At 43.0% G+C, this 15,950-nt stretch overlaps 1 protein-coding gene across 1 annotated transcript in view; it reads right to left on the bottom strand.

Annotated features, from left to right (window-relative positions):
* Positions 1 to 317: 317 nt before the first annotated feature.
* PITPNA (phosphatidylinositol transfer protein alpha) overlaps positions 318 to 15,950 on the bottom strand; it is a 28,050-nt gene continuing 12,417 nt past the window's right edge. Inside the window, 7 exon segments of the mRNA XM_084272915.1 lie at positions 318 to 3,089; positions 4,392 to 4,461; positions 5,183 to 5,305; positions 6,897 to 7,007; positions 7,895 to 7,972; positions 9,078 to 9,161; positions 9,544 to 9,618. Coding sequence (XP_084129041.1) covers positions 4,414 to 4,461; positions 5,183 to 5,305; positions 6,897 to 7,007; positions 7,895 to 7,972; positions 9,078 to 9,161; positions 9,544 to 9,618 — 519 coding nt within the window. The 3' untranslated portion in view covers positions 318 to 3,089; positions 4,392 to 4,413.

Genomic DNA, 15,950 nt, shown 5'->3' with positions numbered 1-15,950 from the left:
TCCCCACCGCCTCTACCGGGGTTCTAGTCCAGGGACCGCTGCTCAGTAGACGGCGGAGGCCCCGGCCTCGCCCGGCCCGGCCCGCGGCCTGCTCTCTCCCCTCAGCAGCGACGCTCCCGGTGCCGGCAGCGCCCGGCGCTCATTGGCCCGCGTGACGTGGGCGGGAACGGGAGGGGGTTTGCGGAAGGACGGCGGCGCGCGGGGACGCCGCCCGGCGCGCGGGAGGACCTTTGCCAACAGCTCCCCCCCCCGCCATCCCCCGCCTCACACACACACCCCCCCCGCACCCCGACACAAAGCAGGCGGAGGCGCGCAGCTCTGTCTAGTATTTTATTAGATTTCGTTTCCAATATGCCTGTATTGGAAGATTGAGGAGACAAAAAAAGGCACAAACTCACATTTAAAGAAACAACGAGATAATCTAACCCATCCTACAAGGTGTGTGTCGCCAAAGGAAAGAGCACGATGAACCCATACGGACGTGTCGGGGAGGCCCAGCAGGGATGAACCCAGAGAGGTGCGGGGGAGGGAAGGCGGGGACACGCCAAGCAGCCCCCACCGGCAAACCAGCCTGACCCGGGTTGCGGCGAGGTACCTGCCTCCGGCTCCCCTCTCAAAAGCCCAGCGAGGGTCGGAGAGAGAGGGTCGCATCCAACCCGTCGCCCTAGAACAGGCAAACAGCCCGGCGATAACCCCTCCGGGAGCCAGGAGGACGAGGGGCTCCGGCCGAAGCCGCTAAAGGATACGGCGCGGCTCTGCTCGCCAGCAGGAGCCAAGCATGGGGAGTAAAAGGTCGTTACCGAATTTGTCTATTCCAAGGCTGAGGGATGCTTTCACTTGGGGTTAAATTGGAAGGAAAGCAAACAAAAGGCAAGGGGGGGTGTGGGGAGGGGGGGGAAGTACTCAGGCTGGAGTTCCTGTGTTTGTTTTCCCAGTTTTCCCACTAATCAGGAAAGCTTTGTGTAAAAGCTCTTACCCTGAAAAACAGAGGATCAAGAAAGGATTGCCTGGTGGAATGTTACAATCTGCTTCCATAGCGATTAGTGTCATCGGATAGAAAGCCTCTTGGATAACACAAACTGAAAGAACAAGTGTGCTGTGTGTATTCTCAGGTTGTCCTCAAGTGTAAGAATCCCTCAAAACACGACCGACAAACAGGAACAGAAGTCAGTGCATCAATTCTCAGTTAAAAATACTTCAAACTGAAAGAACTCTAACTGGGGCCTACGCTCCTGGAAATACATCTTGAACAGCTATAGAAGATGCTGCGAAACATCCTGGTCCCAAATAGCCTCAAAGATTAAAATTTCGTTTATTTGCCTATTTTACAATAAATTTGTTTTACTTCTGCCTGGTGAGATGGCTAAAAAACCCCTCAAACCCCACCCCCGTCCCGCAAAACCATCTGAGGTCACTGAGAAGAGCCTGCCAGAGTCACTGGTACAATTCAGAGCTTATTGCACTTAGACATGAGTAAGGCAAAACAACAAACTAAATGTAAAGGGATAAACTGCCCCCTCCCCAGAAACCAAACGCCATCCTTTCCCTCCAGAGCATGCCTCATCTTCCCTCACACAGAAAACAGTTCAGATCCCAGCACAGCATGGGATCGTTTCAGGATCTCCTGCTTGCAGGAATGTGAAGGGCTGAAGGAGTCCCATGTATTGCAGAGCAACCAAGAAGACTCCTCAGAAGTGGTGATACACCCACAACTGTGTCTGGCACATAGTATTTTGTGTTAATGCTGCCAACTACAGAAGTGGAAAATAAAGTGATTGCTAGTAGAACAAGAAAAAAAAAATCCAAACATTGGGCCTTAGGCATAAGCAAAGAAATTGTTGGGGTTTTTCTCATATGTATTTAATAAAGCAGCACTTCTTTGATTCTGTTCTGCCTATTTGATTGTCTAAAGCTGATATCAACAAGGATAGTTACAGTAAGTATTTGAGTTCATTAAATAACATTGTTTAACAGTATCCTTTGTGATTTGTAGTAACTGACGTATCCTAGAAAACAACTGCAGGTTTTTATAAGTTGCTTTTTAACAGCACAAAAGGAGATATTTTAGTCAGTCTTGCAATGGGAAGAGTATTATTGCTGAGCAGAACCACCAACCCAGGCACCTGGATGTAATCAGATGCCAAGACTTTTCTTATAAACCAACTTTTGCTACATTCTAATTTATCCAGGAAGAAACACATAATTATTCATCAAAATAATTTTAGTTTTGTAAGTTAGAGGAAGTCTTAGTAAATAAAGAACCAGGAAGTTGCGTTGTATGTCAAGCAACTCTTCATAGTGATTTTGTAAGACTGACACACACAGCTGAAGGACAACATAGCTACATGGGCCAAAGAGACCACGTACACTAAATTGCAACTCAAGTTATGTGCTGAAGGCCCTAGAACGGGGACACTGAATGCAGCTTCTGTGCAGTCTTTAATTCACGTGTGCTAAGACATGACAAAGTAATGTGCAGAAGCCACATATCACAATTCACTGCAGACCAAGAGCTATTACCTGGCTACTCCTGATTATGTATTCAGATTACAAGCCATCAATTTTCTTACCCTGGGAGCAAGGGTTAGAGCATAGCATTTTGTGGAATAGTTTTGCACTCTAAAATACTGACAGTTTCCCTCTCCAAATAGACATTCAAAGAATGGTGAAGGGCTGGGCAGGAACAAAGGTGGCAGTTTATCCCACTTGGAAAAATACAAAGAAAAAAAAAAATAATCTAAGTCACCACATCACAAGACTATTTTACCTAAAAATGTCACTTGGAAATCAAACAGGGGCACATGGAAATTGGTCTGAACACAATGAAAAAAAAAAAAGGAGGGAGGAGTCGTAAATACAGCGATCTCTAAGTCACACGTCTCCAAGGAGCTACCTCCTTCATATACGTGCTAACATTGGAGTGCTTAGTACCAGACGGTCTATTTGCTCACAATATTAAGGGGCATCTAGAATTAGCTATGGGAGATTTAAAATTGCCTGCCGATTGGATATAGAAAGGCTTGATCCAGAGATGGTCCGTCAGTCAAGAGTGTGGATTCCCCAGGCCTTCCTGATGACTGTCTTGCAAACTAAAATAAAGAGACAACAGGAAGACAGGTTAGAACAACTTTGGAAGAGCAGCGTGCCAAAAAGAAGTGCCAGGCTAAGCCTTCAGGGAGCAGTGTGAGACACTGCCACCAGTGCAGACAACGGCAATGCACCGCTGCACCATTCCATTTCAGCACCAATGCAGAGCAGAATTTCCAGCAGTCTACAAATGTCCATCAGAAACTGCAATTTAAGCAATCCAACAACCCAAAGGCTACAAGCGAGAAGACCCTCAGCCCATTTCTCAAGCTAAATGTGAATGAAGAGGAAATGAAAAAGTATTAAGTTGCATTAAAAAAATAAGACCTGTCTGTCAGAAGACACTCCTTCAGACACTCCCTCACCTTGTGTTCCTCACTATCAAACAACCAGCAGATAGAGGACAAGCAGAGGTAAAAGAGTGAGTCCTTGATAAGGCTGTGGTTCTGCCCCACCCCAGCCTTTCCAAGGCTGACTGGGATGGCAGTTTACAGCCCTAGTAAAGTTCTGACTCATAACTTGGACTCTCTACATAAACAGACAATGTCTTCTTTCTCCTCACCTTCTTACATCCCTAGCTCTACACTGCATTTTTGTATAGTGTCTAAGAAAAATCCATCAAAACCAAACCAATTCCACAATACAACAGAATAAAGCTCGACATTCCCAGCAGAGCTTACAGGTTATCATCCAGCATGCTGTCTAGGATACAGCCTAGGGATTTGGCCAAAGGCAAATTCATATATGCTTTCCAGGATGATAGCACTTTCCCTGCCAAGTTAGCATACTCATAATGAAATAGGTGAAAAACAAGTCAAAGCTTTAAAATTGTCATTGCTGCTTCTCCTGCAACAACAGTAAGTGTTGCTCCAGGCCTTGGCCCGTCAGTAAATACTGTTAACAAATGCACAAGATACACATTCCAAGTGTATTTGCAAGGAATTTTCAAAAGTATTTAAATATTTGCAGGTCCAACTCATTCTTTTGGGACTGACACAAGTTTCTCTGCAAGTCCTGGAAAGTAATGCATCCACTACAGAAACAAGAGTAACAGTAAAAAGTCTACAAAGTGTTCCAACACATTTTTATTCACCTTACACTCAAACATTTCTTTAGAATAATTTTGAGACAAGATAGTAAACTCACTTGTGAAGCCATTTCACTGACAGGCTGACTATATAAACAATTAATACTACACATTTGCCTGCCAGAAGCTATGAATAGGATTATTTCTAATCCAAATATATTTTTATCTCTCCTAAATAGTGCAATACAGTGTTTTGTCAAACTCTCTCAATACCTACAGTGCACAAGGAAGAAGTCACGTTAGTCATCTGCAGCCGTCATTCCTTTCACTGGATCTTTTTCTCTCATCTGAAAGAGAAAACTCTGTTCAAGTACTGACTTTCACGTGTTGTTATATCAAAACTTATTGATATGGAACACTTGGAGCTACCTCCTTTGTGTAAGAGACTGATTGCAGTGGAGCATCCCAAATCAGTGGCTGTTAACATGCAAGCAGGCACCACTTTTGGTTACGCTTACAGGGCTGCTAGGGAGCTACAATCATTATTCAAAGGGCAGAGTGTACACAAAAACTATAGAGAAATAGCCTGAGGCATGAAAAGGAGGGTGTAGTGCAGGGCACAAATCATGGAACAATGTACTTATTATCACCAAATTCATGTGAACGCTGTTACACACCCCCACTACCTGCTTATAATACTTGTAGCTAAATATCCTTGTACTGAACTGGTTTTTGGAAACTAACAAGGACAAAAATAACCATTCAGCTTGGGGTAAAAGTTAATAGAAGATATTGAAGTGGGAAACTAATCACTGCTGCTCATATCCTCATTACCTGTGGTTCAATACATTTCTTGGCTCAACAACAAACAGAAGTCCATAACGATTAGAAGGAGATGCCAGCACAACGGGGTCATAGCCAATCACTCAAACCACAAGCAGCATGACCTAAATAGCAGGAGGACAATACACACTGCGCTATGACAATGCAGCAGTCTTTCCTCTCTCTACTGTACTGGATGGAAACAGTTTCTCACACAACCCACACCTGCCCTGCTTTTCCACTGACCTCATCCAGCTGTCTCTTGGTCTCCTCCTCCATCCTACGGATGTCCTCCATAGTCAGATCAACCCACTTATCAAGCCAGCAGAAAAGCTGCCGATGGAAGTTTGTGAAGAGACGCTTTTCTTGCTGCAAAAGGAAGAGAGATAAAACATACCAGTGAGCTTACTCATAGGGCAATTAATATGGATCTAACTGGATCACAACAATTTTCAGAGATGTGTATGCTGAAGAACCAGCTCCCTCACCCACCTTTCAATACAGCTGCCACAATGGGAAACCTAATTTTTATTCTTTTAGCAGAATATCTACAGCCTTGAATCCCTAGAGAAATGCATTTTTGTCAAGCCTAGACAGCAGCCTGCACAGTGCATTGAAAAAATTAGTCAATGCTTTAGTAATTTCCTTTGATTTGACTGTGTATTTTTCAAAATAAAATGCTCCAGGTTGGGTTTACTTAGAACACAATTCTTGGCCTGAAGGTACAAAAAAAAAAAAAAAAAAGCAGAAACAGAATAAAGTATTTTTTAAAATAATCCTAGACTTTCTAAAAACTGGAGGTTAGTGTAAAAGGTTGACATGCACCTATCAGGGTTTTTCTTTCCTTTTCCAGTGACCTATAAAAAGCCTAAACTTGTTTTCCACAGCTAAAAACCTTTCAGCAGAGGTAACTAATGTGCACAAGCTACTTCAAGTTAGGAGCAATTTATTTCCATTTTATAGGAGATAAAGATTTTGCCTGGTTTATATTAGACAGGGGTACACAATGCCTCTTGGAAAGTTCCCATTAAGGAAGGACACTTCAGTTTTACCTATTATGATTTCACATCTGATAACTTGCTCTCATCAAAAGCAGCTCAACTACTTTGATACAAACGTGTAGCTGAACAGACACTTCGAAAGGGATTCAAGACACTGCTTTATTTGGGGCTCTTGTTACAGGTATTTGAAATCCTGCAGCAGCTTGTTCATTCCCCCTTAGTGTTCTCTTTAGCTTATACCACCAGAGAATTACTTCTGCAGAAGCAGCACTGTAGTTTATCAATATTAACCACTGAAATGTCTCTATGATCTGAAGTCAAGAGGTGTTTATGAACATGGCATTGCCTGGAAAATTGCACATACCAATTCCCAGGTCCTGCATCCTGCTGTGGTTCTGGCACAGAAAAAAGTTCTTTTCAGGATACCAGTTACTCATGTTTTATGTTTCCCACTATCTGCCTATTTTGTAACACGGGTTTTTCAAGCAGCGGGCTGGGGCAGTAAAACATAAATAGAGCTCTGGGACTTGCCTCAGCTGATTAGGATCAGGTAACTGAAGCTGTAGCTATCTTTCCCCAGAAAAATATGTCTTGCCCCTGACATGAATAACCCTAGTATATATGCATCATCTTATTCACACATCAACTACCAAATGACAGCAATTCTCAGGCTGATTTATTAAACAAGGCAAAAGAGCCAGTTTACCTTCATACATTAGAGAGAAAACGGTTCAATAGCCAATTCACAGAACAATCAGCCAGCACAGCCCTTGAATCAGCAGCAAACTGAACCCAACTTAAGCTGACTGTGGTACTCTATTGCCTGAAGTGACATGACTGGGTTTCAGGTTAACATCTCCAGGCAGGATACTCTAGTAGAAGCAGCTGAGGTGCTAAAGCAGACAGGAGACGAAATATGCCTCATTTCCCCATCTCTCCCCAGCAGAGAGCTCACTTACCTTCTGTATAAAGTTCTCAACTTTATTTTGCAGACCCCACCACTTGAACTTGACTGTTACCAGTTTGTAAGCACACATGTACGGACAATCTGTCTGCTTCCCCAGCTCCTTCTGCAAAGACACAAAGATATTCACAACAGGACTTGGGTCAAATGTCTCCAGGAAAGCAGCTCTCTCAGTCATAACTATGAAGCCTTCCCACAGCTCCTCACAGTTATCTTGCATCATTATGCCTTGCCTATCATTTATCAACAAGTTTTGATGCATCTTTGCTCATCTTTTTTCCGTGGTTTTTAAGACCATGATGAAAATAGATCTAGTTTCCCCCACAGATGGCCCTCTGTTTTGAGGATAGACCATTCCATCTTCTCTGCTGTTCTCCATTTTTTCTTCCATTAAATTTATGTTTCTCAGTATCTTCCCTGCTGTGCTTTGGCTACTTAAGTTTCCTTAAAAGTCCCTGTCTGAAAGTTTTGGAAATGGGTTACATCAACTGAGTCATCCACATAATTATCAAACCTTAAAGAAAGCTTCACAATATTGGTAAGGTGGACTTTCCTACTTCCTTTTACAGGAGCCATATCCACTCCTTGCAAGCAGATTGTATCAACACCAGCTTCTACTAGACTTGCCTGCTAGAGATCACACTTGTTCCCCAGATCCCATTCAGGGTCCCTTTTAAAGACCGGTATCATATTTGCACTTGTAGAGTCTTCACATTCCAAGGATTTAAGTGAAAGGTTAAACACTACTGCTATTTCATCCCTGGTGTTTACCCAAGAGAATTCAAACAGGTCCGACAATTTCTTGGAACTCATTCTATCTGTACCAAACTCTTCCAGTTCCTTTAACTTCAGAACACATCACCAGCTGAGTTCTGCATTTCCTTCTACAGAAGTGACTCCAGTGTTTTCCATACACATCTATGGCTCCAAGACCCAGTATCTATACTTCAGTCATGTAAGCTGATACAGTTCCTTAACTCATGCAACACACACCTTCCAGTTGGGACCCAGAGGTCCACGTCCAGTCTTGACAGATTTAAATTTTGCTGGATCTTCTTCTGCCTTGTAATCCTGTTGGACAGACATGCAAGATTAAACACAAACTATCCTACTGCTACCCAGCTGCTCACTGTCACAAAGGATTTCTTTTTCTGGTGGGCAAAGACTAACCTCTAACTGCCTTCTCAAGAGCTACTGTTTTCAGACTTCAACATTAGGTCAGGCACTCTTCAAGGAAACATATTTCTCCCCCCCGTGCTGTGTCCTAGACCTACATGAAGAAGTGGTAACAAGCTGATATGACCTTTGTAAGGACTCCTTTGGGGTAAGACTATCAGGAAATCTGTAAAGCTTTAGGAATAGTTTCCTGTAACCACTTGGTCTTTGGGAGCTAAACACGGCTGCTGCAGACAACAGCTATGCTCTCTGCACCTGTGGCATCTAGTATTTCTCACAGCACTGTATCAGTATGATGCTCACATATGGCACACTAGAAGTACAGTCAAACTCACAGTACCATCCAAAAGAAAGAGGCATCATTTATGCCTCTATTGTACAGCAAATGAATTGCAGCATTCCCTTCCTGCATGTACTGGGGTGTGTACTCTACTCCCACCCCCAATTAAAGGCAAACTCAAATCATCATCAGTTTAGTCACAAAAGTGATCAATCGTTAGCATCTTCTTCAGAAGTCTTCTGCCCCAGGTAAATTCCCTTTCCCCTCTGGCAGCTTTCAGTTCAGAATGGTTTGTCTTTGCAGATACAGCTTAATACCTGACCAACCTATCCGAATCACATGATACTCATGTTCTACCAGTTCATCTTTATTAGAAAGAAAAGCTAAAATAAATACTAGTTCTGGTTTAAGACCCAGGACCAAGTCTGAAAACAGGTAAATTAGCCATATTTGAATGGCATCAGAAATACTAATTGGGGAAACTCAAACAAAATTCCATTTTTATATAGTTAGGGGTTTTTCCCAGTACAGTACAGAAGCATTCCTTAGTTTTGTACAGTAACTGTAGCAATCCTTAGAACAAAGTATCGCCTTTTCTCCTCCTTCCATCTTCTCATTTGTCCTGTTACCTGTGACCATCCCTGGGAACACAATTTGTTCTTTATCCCTCTTTTAGCACAAGGCTTCCCACACTAGGGAGCTCTTACCCACCTACCATACCTTGGGAAGTACTTGACTCCGGTCAGCGATGTCTATATAAATAGCTTCTACATTCTTCCACACATCTGGCTCCAGTTTATGAACCTGCAGTGAAAGCACAAGACTAATGTAACTGATTGAACTACAGAACATTCCCATTCTAAGATCATAAAAAAAACCCAGGTAGAGATGCAGACACATCATGTTCCCCTTCCATATACAGAGAGGACACACCATGGTATACACACAATACGAGGTCTTCTAAAGAAGCAAAGTTGTTTGCACAGAAGAAGTGTTCTGGGGAAAATTTTATTCAGCCTGTATTAGAAGCCAAGAGGATGAAGTCTCTGCCTTGCTAGGATGATAAGCATTTCAAATCCAAGAACACAGCAAATAGACAGTTCCACACAGCCATGCTCTAATCTAGCATGGAATGCATCACTGTGACATTAAAGAGATGAATAAAACACACGACACAAGTACTTACATTCTCTTGTGTTCCAAGATCTGATTTATGCCAGGTTTCAATTTTGATCAGGAAGTCATCCTTCATATACTCATTCTGTCATCAAAACAAAGCTTCTTGTTATTCTTTGGATATATACCTCTAGTTCTTATTAACTAGGTAAGTGGTAGGCAAGTCAACTCAAAGAACTATAACTTGATTGGGGTTTAACTTGGAGAACTTCAGAATTATCTGTAAACACATCATTGCTTTTAGAAATCATTTGATCCCTAAATACACAAGATCAAATAAACCACAAACTGTTCACTGAAAAAAAACATAAGTGTCATTGTTTTATTGAAACATTTGGAGCTTATAAATAGCTTTTCTTGTAAAGGATAATATCTGCCACTCTATTTAGAGTTTAGAAGGGGTAACGTAAGTTAACTAGGCAGAAATCATCTTTTCAAAGAGATTATTGATCTAGCACTGAGTACATATTTGGATGCAACTCTTCAAATGAGCAATATTAAGCTCATGTTGAGAGCTTTCGACACTGGAAAGGGAAGGGACAAGAAGCACAGCTCTGCCAAGTAAGCAAAACACTTTCCATTTCTTATTATTACTGTGAGTAGAAAAGGACTTCCAAAGGTAACTCTATCCTCCCTCAAGGGAGTAGAAACAAAAGCACAAGGCAGTGAAACACTCAGCATGTAAAAGGAAATATCAAATTCAGAAGACAAATTACTCTAAGGGACATAACAGTAAGAGCTAACTTTATTTTAATCAGTTTATCTAGGCATGGATACATTCCCATTTGCAAAGCTGAGCACTGCTGCAGTAAATAAAGATCTCTGTCCCTAGTTACAAAGTGTTCATGACCATGCCACAGTTGGTAAGGGGATTTAATCTACATGATATTGCAATGACAAAAGCTAAAGTGCCTTTAGCTGAAGCTAAAGAGCTTCTTATACCCAGAATGCTTCATTTCAGACATTACACATACTGCCACAGATCATCAGTAAAAACAATACTTACAGTAATAACTGGTCCAAGAAACCAGCACATGAAAAGAAAGAGATACAGTACTTCAGTGAAACGAGAACATACAGCAACCACCACCCTCCTCCCTCTACCAGCAAAACAGGGACAACTTCAGCTTCCCAGGGGCTGCTGATATTATTGAGGGAAAAACCCTGCAAGTCAATAAAAAGCCAGCTAATTTCACCCCCTTCTCCTCTGGAAATTCTCAAGACTTGGAGAAACCCAGAGGAGCGGCAATTAATTATGTACTGCCACTTCTGTTCTCTGGACTCCAGCCAGCTGGATGAGAAGATGGAATAAGTATGTTCAGCATTTTACCAATCCTTTCTCAGCTTGCAGATAAGAAACCTCTCCACAGTTCTGAAGCAAACACATGCTGCATTTCAGGCCAGTGCAGACCTCATCACTCCTGCAAGCAGTAACTAGACCCTCTGCATCTCTACTGCTCATGGTAACTGAACTCCCTGGGTAGTAAGGCTCAATTATTCAACACAGAAAAGCAATTAAAGATCCTGTAACAGTCAGCATCTGTTCTACCTGAGCCATCAGAGTGCGTTAGCAATTCTACTCTAAGAATAAGGATGTCTGAAGCTAAAGTTGAACTCTGCTCATTTGTTCTGAAGTTTAACATGAGGGCTTTACTAAGAAGCTATTTTGTTATAAAGGCACTACTATCATTTGAGAGTTTCCAACCCAACACTCTTAGATAGTACCATCCCTTATCACCTATCACGCACATCCAGCTATCTTAATTGCCAACTGCAGGCCCTTGGACTGTCCTAACCCCCTAACAATTTGAAAACTGCTTTTTACAGCAATTTACAGAAGGCTAATTATTTAGACTGACATGTTGGGGTGGAGGGAGAGAACAAGCAAGCAGAGCTGAGGCTAATTTTTAACAGGCTGAATTTCATCTCAAAGAACATTTCATTATTTCTGCAAGAAGGATTTTTTTTTCCCTGCTAGTCCACACAAAACACTGAATAAACCAGCAGTAATTATAAACCAGAGCCCTCCCACCTTCCCATGACAAACTGCTTTTCCATGACTATGCACTGTGACGATGCAGCTGCCTTAAAACAGGTTCCTTCATCTTCCTAATTTCTTCGCTGTGGGGAAGACTCCTCATTTGTAAAGCAAACAAATTAATCTCTTTAGAAATGTCCATTAAAACTTAGATGCTCAGCTTGCTACAAATTATGGCGTTACAGCAGCAACTCCTACACGTTTCAGCTGCAGCTATAACTTCTCAATTTCTTGACATTTGGCCACAGGCATCTCATGCTGACACCCAGAAGAGTGGAACACACATCAAATTGCTTTTCTGAAAACATTTAAGTGACATTAATATTTAAGTCAGACTGCAGAAAAGAACCAAGAACACTGTTCTCCTTGGCACCAGTGCATGATTATAACTATTAGGCAATCCTCACTTCATTTTTACTGTAGAAGTTGCAAATGCACACAACGACAAACTCATTTGCAGTTCATACTCTCAAAGGAGCAAAGCAAAGCTTCCATTCAACATACATAAACCCAACATATTACAGCACAAACAAGTGTGCAGAATTGCAGGAAGTTACAAACTAGGCATTTAAATTCCCTCAACCTTCGGTACTTCTTTGATAATGGTATATAATATGCATATTACAGTAATAATGGAACTTTTTGGAGGAGATAAGGAAATGTAAGAAGGATAATCTTGTATAATTAAAAAACCCCACCACAACAACCACTACCATGATGCACAATTAACTAAAAGCACTGCTTTATTCAAACTTAAAAGGCTCTACGTGATAGCTGATACACAAATAAGCAGTATTCCAGCACACTAATACTACCTCAGTACAAGAGGGCAGAGGCAGAAGTACCACTAACTCCTACACAGTCAAACCAGGTTTAGTTCTTACTGTGTTCTTGGCTCTTAGGCTTAAAACTCTAGGGAGAGGGCTGGAAGTCAGCATGGCATTTTGTGTCGCATAAAGATTCACATGAGGCCATCCAAGTCTTCTCACACAGGACCAAAATATCCCAGCGTGTCCCAGAGCGAAACAGGAATGCGCAAGGCTGCCCACACCACACACCCGGGTTCCTCCCTCCTGCCCAGCACTAGCAAGCAAAGGGTTCAGCAACTTCTCTGAGCTTTTTCTTGATTCAAGTCAAGCTGGCAGATTCTCTAAACAGATTTGTCAGCCCCCACATAGAAACTGCCTTCTGCTCCAACCCCCACAACAAAGCACTTCATCTCCTATTATACTGGTGTTTATTACAGTTGAGGATTATTTTTTGTTGTTATATTATCATTTGTAGCATACTGTGCTGGAAAGGCTTGTACTTGATTTTAATACCACATTTTTTTCCACACAAGCACACACTGCTAGCTAGTGTTGAAAGTGATGGATAAGCAGCTAAGAGTGACACAACAATCTAACTCCGTTCCATTGTTTCAGAAATTGGTGGAGGAGAATCATAGAATCACAGAATCCCAGGGGTTGGAAGGGACCTCAAGAGATCATCAGGTCCAACCCCCCTGCCAGAGCAGCTCCCCAGCTCATATTGCACAGGGTGGCATCCAGACAGGGCTGGAATATCTCCAGAGAAGGAGACTCCACACCCCCTGGGCAGCCTGTCCCAGGGCTCCCTCACCCTCACTGGGGAAAAGTTCTTCCCCATGTTGGTGCAGAATGTCCTGTGCTCCAACTTGCAGCCATTACCCCATCTCCTGTCCCCACAGACACTGAATAGGGGCTGGCCATTTCCCCCTGCATCCCATAAAGAGGGACAGGAGGAGGAGGAGGAGGAGGATATAGCTAGGCATTTCATCTAACAAAACCTACTGGAATCACCTTAGTCAGATCTGTTTCCACAATTTAAAGAATTTAATGAAAGAACTGTTTGCATTTAAACCAGTTCAGTGTACTTAACATGGAAATAAACTAGACACTAACTAGTGAATTTAAGTAATATGCAGCAAGAAAACTGCATAAATATGAGGTAGATTGTAAATAGTCTTGTTTCAGCATCTTGAATTATGTGACAAATTAAAAACTTTTTCTGCACTTGATGACAACATCTGAATTCTGTATTTGAAATACCCATTGCACTAGACTGCTGCATGTAATTTCACATAGTGAAGTAATGTTATTCTCCCTCCTGCAAAGCTTTCTCCTCCTTTTAAAACACTTCATTTAAAATTCTTTTAAGTAAATTGTTGAAAATATTTTTTGAGATTGAGTTTCAAGAACAGTTGGAATTTTTAAGTTTATAGTTCCCATAGCAACTGTCCCACTACCAAACAGCAGAATATGTACCCTTCAAAGATACAAACATCATAAAACACAGCCAAAAATGCTACATAAGTTTGGAGGCAAAGTCAAATTTGCAGTTCCAACAGCAACAAAACCCAGGAAAACAGTAGTGGTTTAACTTGTGGCAAATAACCTCAGTGAGTAAGAAAGATCATTAAGTAAATAAACACTCCTTTGGAAAATTAGTTGGACATTTTTTCAGCACTTCGTGCAGCTTAGAATCATCAAATGTGTAAGGCTGGAAGGGACCTTTAAAGGCCACCTAGTCCAACCCCCCTGCAGTGAGCCTGGTCATCTTCATTAGATCAGGGTGCTCAGAGCCCCATCAAGCCTGACCTTGAATGTCTCCAGGGATGGGGCCTCCACTACATCTCTGGGAAACCTGTTCCAGTGATCTACCAGCCTCAGAGGGGAGAACTTTTTCCTAATATCCAACCTAAATCTCCCATTTTTTAGTTTAAAACCATCACCCCTTGTCCTACTGCTCTGTGCCCTCATGAACAGTTCTTCCCCAGCTTTCTTACAGGCACCTTTCAGGTTCTGGAAGGCCACTATAAGGTCCACTCAGAGCCTTCTCTTCTCCAAGCTGAACAAACCCAACTCTCCCAGTCTGGCTTCACAGGAGAGGTGCTCCAGCCCTTTGGTCATTTTTGTGGCCTCCTCTGGACACACCCCAACAGGTCCATATCCTCTTGTGCTGAGGGCTCCAAAGCTGGACACAGTATTCCAGGTGAGGTCTCCCCAGAGCAGAGGGGCAGAATCCCCTCTCTTGACCTGCTGGCCACACTTCTTTTGATGCAGCCCAGGATGGGGTTGGCTTTCTGGGCTGGAGATGCACATCGGTGGCTCAAGTCCAGCTTCTCATCCATGAGTCCCCCCAAGCCCTTTTCCTAAGGGCTGCTTTCAAGGACATCATCTCCTGACCTGTATGGATAATGGGGGTTGTTCTGACCCAGGTGCAGGACCCTGCACTCGGTTTTGTTGAATCTCATGAGGTTCAGCTGGGTCTGCTTCTCCAGCCTGTCCAGGTCCCTCTGCATGGCATCCCATCCCTCTGGCACATTAACTTCACCACTCAGCTTGGTATCATCAGCAAATTTGCTAAGGGTGTACTCAATACCACTGTCAATATCATTAATAAAGATATTAAAGCTCCCAGAGCCTCACCCCAGACTTTACAGATGGATTCACTTTACACTTGTCAGATGAGATTTGGATATTTGTGCAAAGCCCCAACCCCAGAAGCAACAGCAGCATTACCTGTCAACCTTCACTAACGCTGGCAAGTGAGCAAATATCAATCCCTTAACACTGTTGCTCCCATCAAACCACCGTAAGCAAGAGGCAACCTCGATCTTCCCTGTTCCCCTCCTGCATCTTTCACTTTTCTCCCCACACCAGGCTATTCTGCACTTGAGTACATAAAATCATCCCTCACAGATTCATTCCCGCACTGTTGCACATCTGCTCTTTTAGTAGGACAATTACCTGTTTCTTGGTCTGTTCTTTTCCACTGTCAGTCATTAACAGCAGCACATCAGACAAGGGCATTTCTTTTAACTGCACAGCACTACATTTTGCTTTTGCTCATCACAGAAAGAGCTTAGAGGAGGCAAGAGCTGGAACAGCTTCCCTACTGGCTGCCTCCTTCATTATCCTCTCGTACGTCCCCCTGCCACCAAACCAAAAAGCCAGCAGTCCACAGTCATAGAATCATAGAATGGTCTGGGTTGGAAGGGACCCCAAGGATCATAGAGCTCCAACCCCCCTGCCACAGGCAGGGACACCAACCTCCAGGCCTGGAGCTACACAAGGCTGCCCAGGGCCCCATCCAACCTGGCCTTGAACACCTCCAGGGACAGGGAATCCACTACCTCTCTGGGCAGCCTGTTCCAGCACCTCACCACTCCTTCTGTAAAAAACTTCCCCCTAATATCTAATCTAAACCTTCCCTCCTTTAGCTTTAGTCCATTCCCCCTTGTCCTACCATTATCTGCTCTTTTAAAAAGTCGAATCCCCTCCTGCCTATAAGCTCCCTTCAGGTACTGGAAGGCTGCAATGAGGTCCCCCCGCAGCCTTCTCTTCTCCAGGCTGAAC

The sequence above is a fragment of the Gallinula chloropus genome (assembly GCF_964237585.1).
Source record: "Gallinula chloropus genome assembly, chromosome: 19".
Classification (NCBI taxonomy): domain Eukaryota; kingdom Metazoa; phylum Chordata; class Aves; order Gruiformes; family Rallidae; genus Gallinula; species Gallinula chloropus.
This window is presented reverse-complemented; position numbering and strand designations above follow the sequence as displayed.